General features: G+C 35.6%; 1 protein-coding gene across 2 annotated transcripts in view; it reads right to left on the reverse strand.

Annotated features, from left to right (window-relative positions):
• Plod (procollagen lysyl hydroxylase) overlaps positions 1-22368 on the reverse strand; it is a 339227-nt gene that overhangs the window by 276296 nt on the left and 40563 nt on the right. For both annotated transcript variants that reach the window (XM_090392044.1, XM_090392043.1), the window contains exons 4-5: positions 21517-21631; positions 5031-5079 (exon numbers count right to left, since the gene is read on the reverse strand). In XM_090392044.1, the coding sequence (XP_090248170.1) occupies positions 5031-5079; positions 21517-21631 (164 nt within the window). The remainder of the gene's footprint in view (positions 1-5030; positions 5080-21516; positions 21632-22368) is intronic.

Consider the following 22368-nt stretch of genomic DNA (forward strand, 5'->3'; position numbering starts at 1 on the left):
TAAGAAATTGATGGATTTGTTCTGTTCGGTTTCTGTGGTGAATTTTAGTCTGTTGCTGTAACCGTTTAGGGATGTTTTTAAGGTGGTGATGTGTGTGGGATTACCAATGCACAGAATATCGTCCACGTATCTGCCATAAAAGGTGATGCTGGGGGGAAGGGAAGGGTAACACCCAGAAAAAGGTATGTGTAAATTTCTCTTCCTTATGCTACATATACTTTTTGGTAAATTTACATCTACAATGCCCTAAGAATCTGTGAGTAAATAGCCAATGACATTTAAACAGGAGCACTCCTAAACTAAAGCAGGCAAAATAGCTGTAATTATAATAATTGTTCATTAATAACTTTTTTGGCAGTAGTTAGGCTCCCAATTCCATCAACTATCATCTTCCCATAATCATTCTTCCTTTTAGTGGCTACATATGAAAATAATGCTCTGAGATTTTTTTTTTTTTTGCTTCAATGGTTAAGTGCATTTCACACTTCCACCAAAGTGTAAAACCAGTGACCACATAGAGGCCTGAATCATCATAATAATAATAATTAATAGTGTTTTTTCATTTCATACCAAATTTGTTCATCTTGCACCATTAATTATTATTATTATGGCCTCTATGTAGTCACAAGACTCATCATGGGAGACCCACCCTAGAAAACACAGTCTATCATACCACTCCTTGAACCCATTGACCATTCATGATCTCACCACTACTACTAAGCAAAGAAATCACTCATTATCCCAAAAAAAACTCCAGTATCAAACCTCTAACTACCTCTCAACAGTTTAAAAGTTGAGAGGTAGTTACAGGTTTGAGTTGCCTCTCCAATTTACCAAACACTGTAATCCACATTCCCTCAGCCTATCCTCATAACTAACATTGTACAGTCCTGATGTCATCTTCGTTATCTGCCTTTGCACTTTTTTCACAGTGAAGTTATCCCCTTCAAATTCTGGGGACGAAATTTGAGCACAATAATCCAAGTGTGGTCTAATCAGAGCTTTATACAATGGAATGACAACTCTTATTTCTGTAGGTCAGCATCCTTCTTAGTATTGCAGCAATCCTCTGAGTTACCTTCAGCACCTTTGTAATATATTCCCTGAATTTCAGGTTTCTATCAATCATCACCTCCATATCTCTTGCCTTCCCCACTTCCTCCAATACAGTTCCTCAAACACAATATGCAGGCTTCCATCAATGTATCCCAAACTTCATGACTTTACAATTAGCTGAATTAAACTCACAAATTTGCCCATCTGTCCAGTTCATTCAAATCCTTTTGCAGGGCTATCACATCTGCACTATTACCCCTTCCCAGCTCCACATCATCTGCAAACAACTGAATATCCCCTTGCAATCCATTGACATAAAGTACTAATTATATGAAGAGCCAAAGGCTTCAATTCGGTGACTTGAACTTATTTAAGTTAAGGGATATTGCATCCCATATTGTTTCTTAGCCGAATATAGAAACTATATAAAGCTTAAGCAAATACTTGGATAGTGCAGCACCTGACCCATTTGGTAGTGCAAGCTGAGGCAACTCATAGCAAGGGTGGAGCAAGCTCTGATCACTATTCTTGGTATTTACCCACAATGTGAACTTAGCTCCTAGGAGCTGTATTACTGTTCTACATTATGAGAGAAGGTCACTACCCAGACCCATTTCAACCTTTATTGAGGTCTCATCAGTGAGTAGGTAGACCTAGTTAATATCAAGTTTGTAGCGAACAGAACTTACATACCTTCTATAAGAATTGCCAAGAAGATGTTCTAATAAATTACTAATTATATGAAGAGCCAAAGGCTTCAATTTGGCAACATGAACTTATTTAAGTTAAGGGATATTACATCCCACATTGTTTCTTGGCCGAATAAGAAACTCAAAGAGTTTCAAAAAAAAATAAAAAAAATTGATATAAAGGTTAAATAATACAGGTCCCAGTACTGAGCACTGTGGGACTCCACTTGTAACCTACTGCCTCCTCGATATTGCCCTCCCCATACACAACTCTCTCTCTCTCTGATACCTATCAGACAGCCAATCTTGAATTTAGATCACTACCTTGACATCTAAACTCTTGTACGTACTGCAACTTAACTATCCAAAAAAAAGGTAGAATATGCCTTTTTTTTGGATAGTTAATGAACTACTCTTGTCATTGTATTATAAAAAGCTTTCATATTACTAAAACAAGAGCATCCCTTAACAAATTCATGCCAACTCTCACAGATAGGATTACTCTCAGCCCAATGCAAATGATCCCTCACTAATTTCTCCAAAATCTTAACTATTGATGAAATACAAACTAGCCTATAGTTTGGCACTTTCAGTTTGCTACCACCTTTATGCAATGGCACTATCTTACCCTCCTTCCACTCTTTGGACACCTTTCCTATGGCCAGACTTTCATTAAAAATCCAGGTCAATGGAGCTGTCAGTTCACTAGCACATTCTCTCAAAACCTGGGGCAAAATTCCATCCAGTCCCATTCCTTTATTGACATCCAGAGTACTAAGTATTTAAAACACACTCTTCTTACACTTCTGAAACTGAAACCTGCCCTATCTCTCTAGCATTAAAACTACTCCAGGATGAAATATCCTGATAAACTGTTCATTGAACAACTCTACTTTGTTCTTTGCATTAGTCACTCTATTCCATTTTTATCCAACAATGTCATTCTTCCACAATCATTTTTCCTCCTATTGGTCACATAACAAAATAATTCTTTAGGATTTTCTTTGGATCTCAGGGTCAATCTCTTCACATATTTCAGTTTTACCTTCCTTACCATACTAGTCGCTCTCCTCTAGCCTGAGCCCTATATTCGTCTTACATTTGCTCTCCACCCCTCTCTCATATCTCTTCCATAACTTCTTTTTTACCTGCAGTTCCTGTATGATATTGTTTGTCATCCACTTTACACCAAATTATGTTCTCTTCTTCATAACTTGATATTGCTGCTAATGGATATTCCTTCACAAGTTCCCAAGCACTGATGATATCTCGCCTTTCCAATTTCTCCATCCATTGAACTGCCCCAAGCTGATATCTAAGACCATTATAATCACCTGCCTTATAATTCCATGCATATCTATTCATCTTCAAAGTCAAAACCACATGGGCACTCTCCCTTGGCGACAGAGATGCCATCTCAGTTATAATCAGATCTTCTGATGCTATGACCAAATCTAAGTCTTGAATGTTGTGTTCTTCCTTCTACTATTGCCTAAGGCATTTGTCCATCAAGAATTCCAGAAATTCCATTCCCTTAGTACTACATGCAGTTTCCTCTTCACAATTTATACTACTGCAGTTAGAATCTCCCATTTTTTTTGCACTTGGTAAGCTCAACTTCCTAAACATCTCCTGCTCTTCACCCTCTATGCTCCCTGGCTTATAATAACACCCCACTAAATATCCTGTCCTGCCCACCTCTACCTCATACCATATGCTTTCAAAACTATTAGTGCCATTACCATACAATCCTCCACTTTGAGTGGACATAACAAATCACTTGTAAGCAGTACCCCACCACCATATTTGCCCTTACTTGTCAAAAAATGCTATACCCTTCTACTTCTATTTCTCTCAGTATATCATCTTCCATCAATCATTTCTCAGAAAATCTCAATCTTTGGACATGCTGATGCTGTCAGTGCTACCAGTTCATCTTCTTTATTCTGGATACTCCTAACATTAGTATAAAGAATCAAAGCAATGTCACTGTTTCTATACCTATCATTATCCCTTCCAGACTCCACTGGATTCAGCATTACACGATGCATCCCTCCACCTCTTCTCCCAAGCACCTATTCCCACAAGAGGCTACCCTGCTAACATCCTCCCCCCACTGATAATTCTAGTTTCCCTGCATTGATACATTGAGAGAGAGAGAGAGAGAAAACAACATTCTTTCTCTCTTAGATGGCTTACATTTGAATCTCCAGATGGCTTACATTTGAATGAGGAAGGAATGTAGGCATCTCTCACATAGAGTTGCCTTCTGTCCTCAAGTCTCATTCACGTAATCTGAGCCTCTCTTTTGGCACTTTCTGGCTGTTATGTTATCCATTATTGATACTCTTCTTTGCAGCTCTGCATTATCATACCTGAGGAACACACTCGTTATTTTCCCGGCAGACCACCCTCTTACACTGCCTCCATATCTTCTCATTCCACAGATTATGTGTACTTAATTACACATTCATACATTTTTATATCTACCATATTTGTCCTCCATTATGCATTCAGACATTGTTATTATTATCAGTCTTCCATTGAATCAAAAGACACACTGTGGGATGTCCACACTCACATAAAGATATCCCACACTAGGGCTTAAACCCATTTACAGGTTCATCACTCACCACACTTTCAGACAATGCATTCCACCCATTAACCACTTTCCATACAAAGAACCTGATCCTCATTCTCTCTTGCTCAGACCCTGTTTATACAGCTTCCAGAAATCACCTCTCGTTCTACCTTTGTCTCCATTTATTTGATGAAGAATCTCGGCCATGTTAATATGGTAACAACTTCACAGCAACTTATACATCTCAATCATATCTCCCTCTCCTTCTATTCATAAGACTCTGCAAGTTGCAGTACAATCTGTCCTCATATCCCACATTCCACAGACCTGAAATCGGGACAAAACAGGACAAAATCTTGTATTTTGGCCTGTTTGCAACTACTTGCCAGCTGGCAAAATCTATTCACCATGAGTGAGTGTATTTTTCGAACCTTACCAATGACACTTTGAAATTCAAAATTTTTTAAGCACTAGAAGCAGTAGTAGTATATGTCTAAATCAATATTCTTTCTGAACTCAGTTAACATTTATTAACACAAACTCATGCTACCATTTTGAAATGAGTATCATACATCTGCTAAGTTTAGCAGGAAGGTCAAAACTTTACTTATAGCATATAATACATTTATTTTATATATATATGCAACAAAATGCAACGAAGAGATTAACAAAGCACAATATACATAAATGAATAAAAATTTTACCTCCAGAGTTTAAGTACCTCTTCCCTTTATCTACTTTTGGGTATTTCTCCTTTTAAGATAAAGTAAAAAATATTTAAATTTATAATCATATAAGCATAACATTATAATATAAAAATAAAATGATAAACAAAAATGCAACTATAAATAAAAGTGTCCTAAATACTGTTTAAAGAAGGAATATTAAATACCATTTTTTTTAAACAAATATATTAAATTTTCTTTGCATGGAGGGTGGTTGAACCTTGGAATGCATTGCCTGAGAGAGAGTGGCTGGAGCAGGAATGGTCAATGGGTTCAAGGAATGGTAAACTTTGTGTTTCCTAAAAACGACCTCCCACGATGAGTCTTTTGACACTCCATGGAGGCTTGGATAATAATAATAATAATAAAAACTGTAATGTTTCAAAAATGACCAAAGAGCTTATGTGAGTACAACCACCATTGCCACTGGAGTTGCTAAGGCACTGCATTACTTGATGCAATTTAATGTACTGCATTAAATGTACTGCATGACATTACATTAAAATACAGAAAAGAATAAAATGAGTATGGTTGAAAGAGAGAGAGAGAGATTTTAATAAATTTAGTTTAATCCTTTTATCCAAGTGTGAGGAAACAAAGTTTGCACCTGAAAGTATCTTCAGGACTGGGGTAAGGTGGTGCAACACCAGGACGACTCCTTGCAAAGGTGGAGCAAGCCACCAACACTCCTACCTCAGTATCTCCCATAATGCAAAACACATCTCCTTGCGGATATGTCTAATGTTATGCATTAAGGGAAGGGCCACTACCCAGACTAGTTTCGACCTTTATTGAGGTCTCTTCAATGGAAGCCAAGCCCAAGTGGAGATACCAGCCAGAAGTATTAGCAAGGTCATCTCTACCTATAGGAGTTGCCAAATGGTGCGCCACCTTTTTAATAAATTACTCTGGATTTAGAGAAAGATGTTGAAAGTTTATTTTTCACTTGATTAGAATATAATAAATTTAGTTTAATCCTTTTATCCAAGGGTGAGCAAACAAAGTTTGCGCCTGAAAGTATCTTCAGGACTGGGGTAAGGTGGTGCAACACCAGGACGACGCTCCCACTGAAGAGACCTCAATAAAGGTCGAAACTAGTCTGGGTAGTGGCCCTTCCCTTAATGCATAACATTAGACATATCCGCAAGGAGATGTGTTTTGCATTATGGGAGATACTGAGATAGGAGTGTTGGTAGCTTGCTCCACCTTTGCAAGGAGTCGTCCTGGTGTTGCACTACCTTACCCCAGTCCTGAAGATACTTTCAGGTGCAAACTATGTTTGCTCACACTTGGATAAAAGGATTAAACTAAATTTATTATATTCTAACCAAGTGAAAAATAAACTTTCAACATCAAGAGAGACAGAGAGAGATTCCAGCAATATATGAGAGAAGATGTGGAAGGACAGGAGAGGTGGTAAAAGGATGAGAAATATATGACAATGGCCATTATCTATGGGAAAATAGTTTTAAAAAAAGAAATAAAATAAAATAGTGTATTCTCTCTTTTAACTGTTTGTTTATTCTTCTGGCCAAATTGCCTGTTTTGTGGGATGAAAAACTTGAGTTTCTGGGAGGAATAACGTGGAAGAATGAAAAATGAAAATGAGGAGTGAAATGGCAAATGGAGCAGGAAAACAAGACTGGTCAGAGCAGAAACAAGTATGGCTTACAGATTACAGTAACTAATGTGGAGAGAGAGAAAGAGCATTGAAGAGCATAAAAATTTTTTAATTAATGATGGAAGTGCCAAAGTTATTTGCTTTGCATGATCCTTTCAGAATTTTTCAGTGATGATTATCTTATCTTTCTGTAAACATGAGTGACAAATCATACAGAGACTTTTTTGTAAGTATGCTCTCTCAGATAAAAATGTTGGCTATGATGAATTTGATGTTGACAATTTCTTGTGCTAAGTTGTGTATACATTATGCACTATTTTAAATTTATTATGAAATCTAACGCTGACAATTTCTTGTGCTAAGTTGTGTATGCATTATGCACTATTTTAAATTTATTATGAAATCTAACGCTGACTGCTTTCCTTCAACTTCTTTGAAGAATGTTCATCATGACTTGAAAAGGCTGTATCTTTGAGGAAGAATAAATGTGTTGGTTTATTAATATCTTGATATACTTGATTTTAAATGTATAACATGTATGTGTGTGTGGGTGTGCATTTGTATGCATGCACACTACAAGCCTCCAAAATCTTTGGAAAGATGGACTGAAGTACACTGAGTTGAGAATAAAGGAGAACTTGGTTTGTGGTTAGGCAAAGCACAAGCAGCAGAGATCTGTGTAATCTGGTGCATTTATAGGAGGACTCACAAGCAATCTGAACACAAACAATATGGTAAATTAAAACTATTTAACAGAGCTAGAAATCTCTGCCCAGTTATTCTTTAAAAGCCAGACTCAACAATATTTGCATAATTCAATTCCATCAATATTAACAATAGAATGAATCTCACTTTCTAAACCAACAGCACACCGATTATAGAAATGTCATTACCTTTCTCTCTATATCTGGGATATTTCAAGGAAAAAATTAAAGGATCATCCTTAAAGAATACAATTGCCATACAGCTTTCAAAATCCCACATCAAGCTAGCCACCCTTATCTGTTTCCCTAAGAAATTACCTCATTCCTTCTCAGTTCCAGCAGTCCAAATGCTTCTTAATCCTCCAAGCTGATCTAGCATGGAGACTGGAAGAGCAGGTAGTATATGCTTAGAACATAAAATAATACATTTGATGTCACAGTTGTGAATGGTCAGGCCTGCTGACCATGCTCTACACAGCCTATGGAATCAAAAGGACAAAAAAGTTCACATATTTAAATTTTGTTTTCAACAAAGCAAAATAAAATATGTGAAGCATTTGCAAGAAGCTGCAAACTAACCTTAATAAACATGAACATGAGAAGCTTCCAAAGTCATAGGAAACTAAGCTTAAAGCCTCTTGCCCAATAACTAAGGCTACTGATTAGCACAAAAATTCATACAAAGAGAAGAAATAAGAAAGTCTCATTACATTACTGTGATAGTAATGTATACATTTGAGTCTACAGTCAACCTCTGATTCTTTTTTAAAACTTTTTTCAATATTTTTTCTCTTTAATATGATATTCATTTTTATCCTGCTCAAAATGATGATCACTTCTCTTTCAAATCCCCAAAGTGAGAAAAATGAAGGAGTTTGAAACAAGGACCAAAGCTTGGAGATCCAGTTACAAAATCTGAAGAAAATATTGAGTCAGTCAGAGATTATTATTATCATGTGACATCTCCAAGGAGTCCAAAGACTCATTGAGAGAGGGTAGCTACTCTACAACTCTCTCTCAACCACTTAATCCACCAATGACAGCAAACCACCACTACCATCATCACCACCAGTATTTTTTTTTTTGTCTGTAAATTGTGTGTTCTCAAGGCGTGTGTGCACCATGGTTTTTTTTTTTTTTTTTTTTTTAAATGTTGGGCCCATATTCGAGCGGTTGGCTGATCAACCTATAGTACTTTAGTACCATATATAAACAGTGGTTGGGAAAGGAGAAACTTGTTGACATTCGATTTAAAAGCCTGTATATTGTATTCCTTGGGAAATACATCAGGGGGAGACTATTCCACAGTACAGCAAAAGCAGGAATGAAGGAGGAGGAAAAGAAACTTGTTCTGTGGGTTTCAAGGTGTACTGTGAAAGGATGTTGGGCAGCAGCCTTATGTGTTCCAATGGGCTTAGTACAGAGTGGGGGAATTATTGATGTTGTTTCAGATGAACATTTTCCATGGAAATATTTATAGAATATACAAATTGCAGAGACTAAACATCTATGTAAAAGTGAGGGAGAGTGGGTAAGAGATGGGTCATTTATCAGTCTAATTGCTTTCCTCTGTACTGACTCAAGCATTTTGAGGGAGCTTTTAGGAGCCCTAAAATCCTAAATTCCAAATGTGAGAATAGTATTCAATAGCTGAGAAGATTTGCGATTTGTATAAGGTTAATAGCTGTTTAAAGGTAAAGTGTACAGAATGAAATGTGATGTGTTTATGCCAGGAGATGCCTGATGTCAAGGTAATTCCGAGAAGAGAAATCTCATCTTGTCTGGAAATTTGAGTGTTATCAAAAATAATACTGAGGAAAAATGGTTTTGTTTTGTGGGAAATAAGACAGAACTGGATTTCACTAGCATGTTGACGAGGTTATCTGAGGTTATCTCCAAGCCATTCAAGGATGGCTTGGAGGTCAGAAATAAGGGAAGTTGTGGGTTGAAATGAGTTGTGTAGGGTAAGGTTTATCAAATGAAAGGAGAAGTGCAATGTGCTGTTATCTGCAAAACTGTGTATTGGGTTGGAGGTCAACTAAAGTAGGTCATCGATATACAGAAGGCAAAGGGTCAGTGAGAGAAATGAACCTTGTGGGACCCCAACATTAGTTGGATGGTGAGAAGATAGGGAGTCGTCTACCATCACACTTAGTGTGTGCCCAGACAGAAAGCTGGCAATCAATCTGCAGAAGTCCTAAGACAGTCCAAAGTGATAGGAGTTTGCTTAGTAAGCCTTTGTGCCAGACCTGGTCAAAGGCTTTAGAGATATCAAGTGCAACCACTCGGGATTCACCAAATTTCTCCATGGCATTTGTCCAGAGATGGGTGATATATGAAAACACATATCACCCATCTATATCACCTGTTGATCGGTATCGACGGCCATACTGGTGGTTGCTTAATAGCTGGGTTCTTTCAAGGTAGAGTAGGAGTTGAGAATTGATGGTTTTCTCCATCAATTTAGATAGGATTGAGGTGAGCAAGATAGGGAAGTAGTTTAGATGGCAGCAATTTGTCACCCTTTTTAGGAATGGGTTCAATATAGACATAGACCAATTTCCAGGTTTTGGGATATATATATACCAGTGGAGTAAGAGTATGTACAGACAGCATAGGATAGGAGTCAGTTCAGCTGCACAGTGTGATGCACGTGTCAAAAATATTTGCAAGGATAGAAAAATGAGAAACTTCATTTTTGGAAGCCTCTGCAGCTCTAGAAGTTAAAGATACAGTTGTAGAAAAGGAGAAAGCATATTGAAAGTTATTGGTAGAAATTCAACTGTTTATCTGAGATATATAGATAACAATACAGGTTATGTGTAAAGCTAGCTCAACAAAAGTCTTGTGAAGATTTGAGTTAAAATAAATAAAAATATCACAAAGCTGATAAAACATTCTGGAGGCTACTGAAAAAAAAACTTAGAAATAGAGGAAAGTATTGTAAAATGGGGTTATAGTATACTATAGCCTGTACATCCTTTAGAATACATATATTAGGAAATTATGATAACTCTAATTTTGCCATTATTATCTCAAAGGAAGAGAGCTCATGTCAAAAATCAAGACTAAGGGGGTTCATTTTTGAAAGAAATAAACAGGAATAAGTTTTGCTTAGATTAACAGAACCCTACTAAAGCATGGTTTGAAGTCATTTAGTGTTTTAGAAGTACTGATCCTAGAAGTTTTATTGATTTGTGTAATGCAAGATTTGTCAAATGAGCAATAAGAGCAATGAGAAATAAGTGAGCAACTGTCCAAACCACAGTTTGCTCACTTTAAGAAAACTGTGGAACGGATTTCAGAAATTTCCTTGAAGAATAAAAATTGACTGTTAATGAACTAAATTACTTCAGAAAGAATTGAAAAAGTGAGAGCAATGAAAGCGTTATTTGATGGTAAAAATTTGTTGTCCTGTTTAGAAATAGGATGAATATACACAAATTTACAATATGCAGAATTAAATCTCGGTTGAAAAAGAGGAATAAAAAAAAAAAAAAAGGCAACAGGAGAAGTGAGATTGAACAAAAGTTACCAAATATGACTACCATTTAGACATGGTAAAGTTTCTTGCAATTCTCTCTTCAAAATCAGTTTTGGATGTGTTGGCAGTTTGCAAACTGTTTTATGCTTTACTATAAACAGAAAAGAAAGAAAGATTTCAATTAAAGTGATATATAGATGACTTAAACAATGTGGGGGTTTTAGAGGTGTCAATCCCCTGTACAGTCAAAAATCCGCGTATAACTTTTGACTCCCCAAAAACTTAACTACTAATAGCTTACTGTTGACTGGAAGCCTACTGATAACATAAACAATCGATTAACACATATTTTGTATGTTATATGTATTATATATCTTACAATAAAGGATGCTAGAGCAGCGATTTTCAACCGGTGCAAGATCATCAGGTGTGCTGCGAGATTTATGAAAACAAATTAATTGAAAGAAATAATATAACATAAATTGAAAGCCAAACGGCTATTTTTCTGGCATCCTTAATAATAATTAAGGGGATTTGTATCCCTTTAATTATTATGAAAGAAATAATGTCGTAATTTGCAGATTTATAAAGTGTCTGGTTTTCCATCTTCTTGTGTGTGTAAATCAATCAAAATTATGCCTATTTTTTGCCAGTTCATCAAAAAAATTAAAAGAATATATTTTTAGTGTGCTGCAGAATTTTAATAATTAGTCTAAGTGTGCTGTGTTATGAAAAAGGTTGAAAATCACTGTGCTAGAGGAAAAAAAAATGTTATTAAGAAAAATCACAAGGAAGAGAAAATACATTTACAGTATACTGTATTTATCGATACCATAAGTTTATGTCATCTGTTTAACAAATCACCTGTCTGTCAGCCTACATCAATATTGTCCTATATGATACAAAACACTGTAGACGTTATCACTAGACATCAAAAATGAAAAGATAATGTGAAAAAGAAATTCATAGTTATTTACAGGTATATTCATGCATCGATAATGAAGATGCAGACATGACTGCTTTATGGTAGCCTAGTGTAATCAATGCAACCACTTCACGGTAGTCCAGCACATACAGTAATGAACGAATCATTATAAAACTTTTATGGCATACTGTATTACAGTCATTACAGTATTGGAAACATCATTACATTTTAAAAAAACCACTTACCTGTGATGATAAGCTGATACGCAGTTTCTCCAATTACGAGAGAGGCATACTGTACAGTAATGTACAGTACTTTTTCAAAGCAAAGTTATAAAACAGTAAGAAAATTAACACATTATTAATTTCATATTAAATATCACTCACCTTATGCCTTGGTAAGGATAGGCTATCCATTTCCATACAATCTTGCACACGATGAGTATTTAGGCAATGATGATGATGACACAAGAACATCTCATACAGTTCCTGCATTACACTTACATGAAGTACATGAAGACACACACATACACAACAGATAACATACACAACATTTTTACATGAAGACACACACATACACAACAGATAAGTTTATTAACTGTATGGCATGATGATCATTTACTATTCATTAAGTGGAAGTGGATCATCATAAAGGTCTTCATCCTCAATGTCCTCATGTTGAGTAGGCTGAGAAAGAGGAGACGGTGTTGTCTCAAGGGCGGCAGAGGCAGAAGAGGAGGTAGGAGAGGCAGGCGCACTATGTGACGTTACTGAATTACATCGTAATTTCTGTCCGACTTTTTCGCTTTATCATTTCTCTAAAAATGTTTCTATACAGTACCAATCCTTCTTCCACTGTTTGCTTTAGTTTCATTGTCCATATCATAGAAGGGGGTCCATGTTGTAAAAGAAGTCAAAAGCAGTCTTGAATAATCAAAAGCTGTCTGCCAGATTGTCTAATGTTAATTGTTTTTTGGCACCACTTCTTCTACATCTTCTTCCTCATTGTCTGACACTTCAGAAGAATTCATCTCCATCAAGTCATCTTCTGTTAATTCCTCTAGTATGGTGTCTATTAGCTCTTGAATTTCTCCAAGATCCATATCTTGAAATCCTTCACCCTCCCCTACCTTTTTTTGCCATAGCCACAATCTCTTTCATGATTTCCTCGATTGGCTCTGTCATAAATAGTGTGAAGTCATGCACAAAATCTGGACACATTTTTCTATAGAAGGAATTTATTGTTTCAGGCTTGATGGCTTTCACAGTTTTTTCTATAACAACGATGGCTTCAATGGTGTGACCTTTCCAGACTTTCATGATGTTCTCGCTTTAAGTTGTCATTTGTCACATAATGATGCTTTTTCTCAAATCATATTAGAGTCTATAGGTATGCCTTCCTTATAGCAATTATGCACTCACATAAAGGCTGCATTTTCAATACGAGATAAAAAGATATTTTGCAAAAAGTGCAAGGTTTTTGCACCTGCTGGGTAGCTGCAGTGAAGGCTTCACAAATTTTTTCTTTTTACAACGATCCTTAAGCTGGATTCATTTATCTTAAAATGGCTGGCAACCACAGCTGCAGACCTCAATCTATGGTACATATCAAGCAATACAACTTTTTCTTGTAATGTCATAACTTTTCTCTGCTTCTTGGGAGCATTTACAGCATTACTAGTGGCACTTTGTATGGATCCCATGGTGTTATTCATGGTTTATGGTATTGCATTAAACACTATGAAAAATACATAAGAACCAAGGAACATCTCTTTTTACTGTGATACCCAATTTACTGTAGAGATGATCTGCTCAGACGGAGGTGATTAGCATCACATGGCATTTCAAGCAGATACTCGCAACACTTGAACTCACCAGAATAGCCAAAGGAGGTGATTACGAAATTATTACAGTAGTACAGTACGTACTACAGTTAATTTTTTGCAGTTATGACTTAATACTGTATCTTTATGTTTGTTTACATTTCTCTTGACTGCGAATGGTGCCATGGTCTGTTAGTGTTTGTATGCATAAATTTTGATAAATTTTAATGTTTTATAATATATTTGTGTATATTTTTATGTTAGTAAATGATAAAATAGACTATTATCTACATATATTTTATGCATTCATGACATACCTAACTTTTTAATTTTTTTTTTGATATTTCTAGGCTATGCGGTTAGTCTGAGTTTTTTCTGTGAGTTTCACAACTCAACAATGAACCAAAATCGTGTAATTTAATTTGGAAAATCAGCATTCAATTCTTCTAATGTAAAGAGCATATCATCACCGTTTTAATGTCAGAAATGCTCCCTCAAAAACAATGATTCATTGCTTGACTGAACGTTTTCAACAAGAGGGTTCTCTAAGTGACCCCATTCAGCCAGGACTGAGGAAAACATTCAATGTTTTCCTCTTTCTTTGGCCTTACTTCTTTCAAGATGACAATGGTAATACAGTGATGGTCACTGGTGAGCAATATCAGGCCATGATTGAAAATTTTGTACTTTCTGCAGTAGACGACAGACCCGCGATATGATTGCAGCAAGATGGAGCCACTGCCCACACCACTAGAGCCATAACTTAACTCCTACAGCACATTTTTGGCAAGCAAATAATTATGCAAAGATCTGCAATTAATTGGCCATCACATTTTCCAGATCCGACAGCTTGCAACTTCTTCCTATGGGGATTACCTGAAAGAAAAGGTGTATATGAACAAGCCTCAAATCCAACAGCTGAAGGAGAACATAATTTCTACACAAAAGTTCTCCTTTAGCTTTTGGATTGTCTGGGGCTTGTTCATATGCACCTTTTCTTTCAGTTAACCCAGAAATATTAACAACTGTTGTGAATATGCCATAGAAAGAACCCATCTTTGTGAAGCCAAAAATTTTTTTGATAACTAATAAAAAAAAATAAAATAAAATCTCCAGCTTCTGTATTTCATTATAAAATCAAAAAAAAAAAAATCATAAAAATAATTAATAAATTAAAAACGTTATTAAATGTTTAAACCACTTTATGACTATGGGCGACCCAGTATTATCATCAGCAGCAGATCTCCACAAGTCAGATTCACTATGAGAAGGCTTCGCTATTCTGCACTCTTAAGCAACAAATTCCACTTATGTACCACTCTCCAAACAAAAACCTACCCCTCCCTCATTCACAACTTCTAGGAAAGACTTCTTGTTTAACTCCTCTCTCTCAACCCCTATGGAAAATTTCTACTGCACAAACCCTTATGTTATTCCTAGTATTGTTCTCAACTATACTGATGATGTCCTAAGACACTTAGGTTGAAATATTTACATATTAAAAAAACCTATTACTGTGGTTTTATATGTGTTTATTTAGTCATGAATTCTCCACAGGTTTCTTTATATAATCAAAAACTCCTGAAGTACAAGGGTCAGGATGCCCACTATGGTAAGGAAGGCAAAATCAGAAGAAACTAGCTGAGTAGGACAGAGAAAATCCCTAAGAACTCTTTCACTATGTGGCAAGTAAGAGAAAGAATGACTATGGAAGAATAACCTTAATAAGTGCTGATTGTCATGAGGTGACAAAACCAGATAAAACAGTTGATTTACACAGTGACTACTTTGAAAGTGAGGCTAATGCTGTGATATATGTGACATAGACTTATGTGGGAAGAGATGAATTAGAGGTTCTTGGGATATCAGAGAATCTAAAATGTGAATACAGCTGTGGGATTAGATGGGATATCAGCTCACATTCTGAGGGAAATGGCAATGCCTCTAACTAGACTAGACTATTTAATTTAAGTCTCAGGTCTGGGAGAGTTCCAAGCAAGTGGAAAGAGGACAAAATAATTCCTTTGCATTTCCTCTAAGATTGCAATAGCAAATTATAGACCAATCAGTATCTCAGAATTGGTGATTAAAGTACTGGAAAAATTGGTCAAAAAGAGAATTCAGGAATGGGTGGATAGGAATATGATACTGATGAGGGACAGCATGGCTCTTGGAAGAGTTAGTCATGCCTTAGTAATTTACTAACTTTTTATAATGGAGAAAACACAGAGTTGGATAAGAGAAATAGCTACATGATGATTCTGCTGGATTTTGCAAAGATCTGACCAAATACCACATGGAACTCTGTTACACAAATTGGAATGAATGGGGGATGGATATGACACTGGTTATGTGGATAAGAGGATGGCTGCTAGAACAAATATCAAAAGTAGTATATGGAAGAGAAGAATCCAGGTGAAAGCTGATAACTAGTGGTTATCAGCTTTCTCCATAAGGTTCAGTGCTAGGATCATTACTGTTTAATTTGTACATAAATTATATAGGAAATAATCTGAAAGGAAATATTCAGTTATTTGCTGATGATGCAAAATTAAGTAGAGTAATAGTGAATCAAGTGTGGAGATCTTGCAAGATGACTTAAATAGGTTGTCAGTATTTTATGTGTGGTTCCCACTCATGAAAGATTACTATAAACCTATAGAACATTTTGTACCATGAGTGGGAAGAGCCTCCTCAGCTCAGTTGGTATAGACCAAGCCCTTTGGTCGGAAAGACCTGGGTTCAATTCCTGTCTATGATGTAAGGAACCTTTATACGGTCTCTTTTGACTAAAGGTGAGTTAGCTAGTCTCATACGGAGATAGAGGGTTTTTTTCACGCAGCAACTCTGGTTTTTTGTCCCTCAGAACAGGCAAACCAGCCCCATGAACACACACACACGATCTACATACAGTCATAAAATACATACTTAATCCCTCATTAGGAGGGCTCAACCCATCCTAAGGGATGGGGGAGGAAACTCCATATGAAATAAATAAATACATGGGTGGGGGCTAAGGATTCCCCCCCCATTTTTATCAATTTCACATATACTTTTTTTTGTAATTTTTTTCATTTTTACATAGTCCGGAAACTCTGCTCTAGAGACCAAACATGGACCTTCTTCAAGTCACTTCACGCCTCTAATAAGGGGAAGGTCTCACACTGGGCAACGAAATTCATCTCCCACTTAAAGACAATCACAAACATCCATGACCACAGAAGGATTCGAACTTGCGACCTGTTTTGGAGAGTGAGTATGGAAGCCACTCAGTGAACCAGGCTAGCATGTCAAGTTATGCATTTGGGGATAAATAGATTACAAGGGGGATAAATTAGCAAGGGGATAAAGAAGCTGTGGAAAGGGTGCAAAGAAGAGTTACAAAGATTATATCCGGATTATAGGATTTAGATTATGAGGACAGATTACGAGTATGTGGATTGCAGACTCTGGTTAACAGAAGAAAGAGGGGTGATATGATAGAGGTTTTGAATGGGTGTTATAGCATTTCAAATGATGAAATTTTTCGTCATACGGAAGGCTGGGAGAGAACACGGGAGCATCCATGGAAGTTAAGGTTGCTCTCAGTCAAGAAAGGGGTAAGAGCTAGGTTTTTCTCCCAGAGAGCAGTGAGTGAGTGGAATAATTTGCACTTAGGGGTAGTGGGTGCATCTAGTGTAAATGAATTTAAGTGAAGGTATGATAGCTGGGTTGGGTAATTTACAGCCTCCCTCAACAAGTCCTTGACTCCCTGGAGGTCTCAGATAATAATAATAATAATAATAGATTGAGGGTTTGTGGGTTGAAGAAGTTAGTTGATAGGTGAATAAGAGGGGATATGACAGAAATATTTAAGTTACTTAATGGTTTTTATATGATCGATGCAAGGAAAATATTTTAGCACTTTGACAGAGGAGACAGAATTAGAGGTCATCTCTGGAAGTGAGTAAAAGTGTGGTTAGTAGGGAATGAGGACTAGATTTTTCACTTGGAGTGAATGAATGGAATGGGCTGCCAGAGTCAGCTGTTTGCACTTTGCCTGTTATGGGTTCAAGGAAAGGTATGACAGATATTATGTGGATAAATGGGGTCTTCTGCAATGAGTGTTCTGACTCCATGAATATGTCTGTACAATAATAATACCCAATTTCTGAGACCTGATATTACCTGAGTAACTCTTCTTTGGCCCATCTCAAAAATCAAGTGACCAAATCTGCATAGATTTATGAATTATTTACAAGTAAACACAAAGTAAAGATAATAATTTATTATAAAGCCATACATTTCAGTCTGAAAACTACAAACCATCTTCAGTGGCAATATACAGTTGATACAAGGTAGAATGCAAACAATGGATTTATTTGAATTAGAATGAGGCACGTGATCTTATATTTCCAGTAACTTTATTTTCTAACTGAGGAAAAGGTTAATCATAACAGTATAAAAAATTAATGATGTGTTATTCTAATCAGACTTTTCCATATCTTCGATAATGATAAGCACTCATTTCGATTCAAGTTCGGGCGGTCAAGCAAGGCTTCGGCAATCTCCTTAAATAAACATTCAAATTTCGTACATTTCAGACAAAAGAATGTTGTGGCCTGTGTCTACGCCATGTTGAGTCAATCCAGATTTATCACATTTCCTGTGATAAATATGTGATTGATGTTCTTGTATTCTCTTTTCTATTGAGCATCCAGTTTGTCCAAAGCAATTGTATAAGTTCCTTTTGACTGCCATCTATACTACTTCAGACAAACTGGATGCTCAATAGAAAAAAGAATACAAGAACATCAATCATATATTTACCACAGAAAATCCAATAAATCTGGATTGGCTCAACATGGAGTAAACACAGACCACAACATTCTTTGGTCTGAAACACACCTACTACACCACTGTCAATACAAATCTGAACATTTATTTAAGGAGAACACTGAAGCCTTACTTCACCGCCCAAACTTGAAGTTGAATGACTGCCTATTGTTATCAAAAATATGGGAAAGTCTGATTAGAATAACGCATCATTAATTTTTTTAAATATTGTTATGATTAAACTTTTCCTCAGTTAGAGCTTAACGTTACTGGAAATATAACATCATGCATCTCATTCTATTTCAAATAAATCCATTGTTTGCATTCTACTTTGTATCAACTGTTTTTTGCCACTAAAGTTGGTCTGTAATTTTCATACTGGCCTTATAATAAATTATTACCTTTACCTTTACTATTAAGTTTACATGTAAATAATTCATAAAACTAAGGCACAAGTTTCTCTATAAGAAAGGGAAAAAAATCTGTATAGAGCAGTCCAAATGTGCTGAAACTATAACTTATTTCTAAATATCAATACCTCCTCATCATTGTCATAACACTGTGTTGCACTCCCAATTCCAGAAAGCTAGCATCAAAAATTTCAGTTCCTTACATACCTCTTCCATGTCCATTATCTTCTCTTCCTCCAAGATCTCATGAATTCTACACACACACACACACACACACACACACTATATCTCATCCTTGCTTTACAAATTTCAAATCTTCTGCTTTGCAACACTGAACTAGAAGCCCCACTAATGTGCCCACACATTATTCCACTCCTCATAGTTCCCCCAAACTTTGCATCACCTGCAAACAACTGTATATCTCAATTTAAACTCTCACAATTTCATTAGCACATAAGCTAAATAATAACTGCCCTATAACAAATCTTGCAGCATATTACTAGTGATTTTCCTCTTTCAGGTTACTATTCCCTAACAGAGTCAATTTTTTATCCATTTCACTAGTCTACTATCCAATCCTATCCATTCCAATTTAAATACTAACTTGTCTATCAAGGCCTTTGCAAAATCTAAATATACTACTGTATAAGCATATTCTCCATCCAAAACACCAGTCTACTGTAATATGTTAAGTAAATTGTTAAAACATGACCTGCCTTTAACAAACCTGTGTTGACTCTCATAGAGAATCCCTACTATAACTAACCCAATCTGAATTCCTAGCCAATCTTCACAACATAAGATCAGCCTCAAACACAGATGATTAACGTCTGTAATATGAAGCCTCAGTCTTTGTGAACAATTTTACCCTCTTTAAACCTTCTTTGGAACATACCTCATTGCAAGGCTTTTGTTAAATAAGCCCTGAAGTCTGCTTAATTCTATCTTTCTCTGCAACAATATTCGCTTTTAAAAAAATGAGGTTTCATCAAATTTATCACCTTATAAACACAGAGTTTAATGAATTCTTCATATATCTCCTTCTTACTCACCACTAGTTTTTCCTCCACTCACTCAAGCTTCGTAAGATATCATATCACATTAAGACAAATGATATCACACTGATCTAGAAATTAAAACTTTTTTTTTTTAGAAAATGAAATTCATTTAGGACTGGAATGAATGTAATTTCATGGGTTTTTGGAATATTTTATTGTGAATTAGTCAGTAATAATACTAAAATTTTAAATTACTGTCACTTGTTACTTCATACTTTTATAACTACTGTGACTCTTACGGCAGAAGCAATAGCTTTAAAATGAATGGAGGCATAGTTGGAACAGTTCTTACTTCACTCAAGATGTTTTTGAATCTCTCAATCCTTTATAATTATATCATGATCAAAAGTTATAGGCTTTTTATCATGTTTGTTGTATGTATATTCTCCACCTAAAACATGTTATTCTACTATTCGCAGATTCGAATCCAAGCATGGATGTTTGTAATTGTCTTTACGTGAGAAATGAATTTCATCGCCTGGTGTGAGACTACCGCTCCGCTTATTTGAAGGCCTGAAGTGGCTTGAAAAAAGTTCCATGTTTGGTCTCTAGTGCAGGGTTTCCAAACTATATAAAAATAAATAAAAAACATACAAATATATATATATATAATTGATAAAAATGGAAAAAAAATTCCTTAGCCTACCCACAGTGCAAATGTACTATAGGTTTACTAATAACCTTTAGTGAGTGGGAACCACATTCAAAACAAATTTTTATGTTAGCATTGGTGCAATATTACTCATGTAGTAACTACTAAATACTTGCTACACAATCTGAAATTCTTGACTTCTGCACACAGACTTTTTTAAAATTCTCAAGAATGTCAATGTATGTGTTCTGTCTGTAAATGCATGTGGTCTTCTGGCCATTTTTGTGGGATGAAAAATCCAAGTTTTCAGGAGAAAAGCCCTGACACATCTATATGAGATCGGCTAAACTGAGTAATGGTGTGGTCATTAAGAATGAGAGCTCTAGGTTCTTTTCATGGTGTGTAGCGAGTGCAGAGAATAAAGCATTTGTGGACACTGAGTGCATCTTTGGTGAAAGTTTTTAAGGAGTGGTATGATAACAACCAAGGAATTATATCTTTCATTGCCTCCCTTGATGAGTTACTGCTTCCCTGGGGTGCCTATATATATATATATATATATATATATATATACATACACACACATACATAAAATAATAACCTGCTTACATCAAGAATAAATGAAAGGCAGTCAAGAGAGAGAGAGAGGTTCCACTTTAAACAGGAGAGAGAGGAGGGGGGAATTCCATATTAAATATTCTTGAAAAAAAGTTCTCAGCAATGGTTGGAATCTGGATTCAAGAAACTTGACAACTACCAATGTACTGAACTGAGATCATGCATACTAAGGTGGCAAAAGTTTGATTTACGTCAATTCTTACAAGATATGTTAAAAATTTTGCAAGTTATATTTCCTAATGGTGTAAATTTTAGTTCTGTAAATCTTTCCATTTTTTGCTTTCTAAAAAATAAATAAATAAATATAGTAAATATCAACTGTTTCAATTACTATGAACCTGTATTTTTAAAACCAATTAAAAAAATTAGAGAAGTAGATGATAAAATGAAAGAAATTAAAACTACTCTTTACTTACACTTAAAGACGTATCTGGCCAACAGAAACCTTCAGCAGAGAACAGAACTTTAGCTTTGGTTTTGTGAAATTTTTTCAAAATTTCTTCTGCTCTTGCCATAAAAATTACGTCATAGCTATAATTAAAAAGTTTTAAGCATTTTAACTTTTCCATCAGTTCAGCTGAAATGCATTAACAAAACACACAATTATATCCAAACCAATAAACAGTAATTGTTTTTTTTTGCAATGCATTTTATTTTTTAGAGCCTATTTGTATTGTAGAGAAGTACTTGTTATTCGTTGTATTATATTTTTTGCATTTCCTTGAATCTTTAATAGCACTTGTGACATAATAGAAAAACAAACCAGAAACACATCAAGAAGTTAATAAAACTTTATTAAATCAGATATTTTGATCTAAATTTAAACAGATCATCTTCAGTGAAAATAAGTTTCAAATGATACAAACCATGTGCTAGTGTAATACAATACAGTTGGGTGATGTGATAATGTGCTGCAGGCACACTCATGCAGCAATGGCAAAGGAGATGACCAGAAGGTTCTGTGGTCAGTATCAACTTCATGCTGTACTAATTCAGACTTCTCAGACCTATTAACGAAGATATAAGATTGGTGTTGCTGTAGTTTCTTCTCAACAGAACATTCTGTTTACTGTAAAAGAAATGGCAATCACAAAGAAATTTGAAAAAATCTGGGACAGATAGAGGACTGTTTCTCCTTGATGAAAGGCAACACAGAAGAAAGTTAGTTGACAGGAAGAAAACATTTCTAGTACTAGATTGTATTTCTTGAGGATCTTCAAAACTGGAGATTACAAGCAAAATAAGGAATTTGAAATCTCATGCAGGTT

The sequence above is a fragment of the Typopeltis vanoorti genome, chromosome 4 (assembly GCF_054136105.1).
Source record: "Typopeltis vanoorti isolate ZY-2024b chromosome 4, IOZ_Tvanoo_1.0, whole genome shotgun sequence".
In the NCBI taxonomy this organism is placed as follows: Eukaryota; Metazoa; Arthropoda; class Arachnida; order Uropygi; family Thelyphonidae; genus Typopeltis; species Typopeltis vanoorti.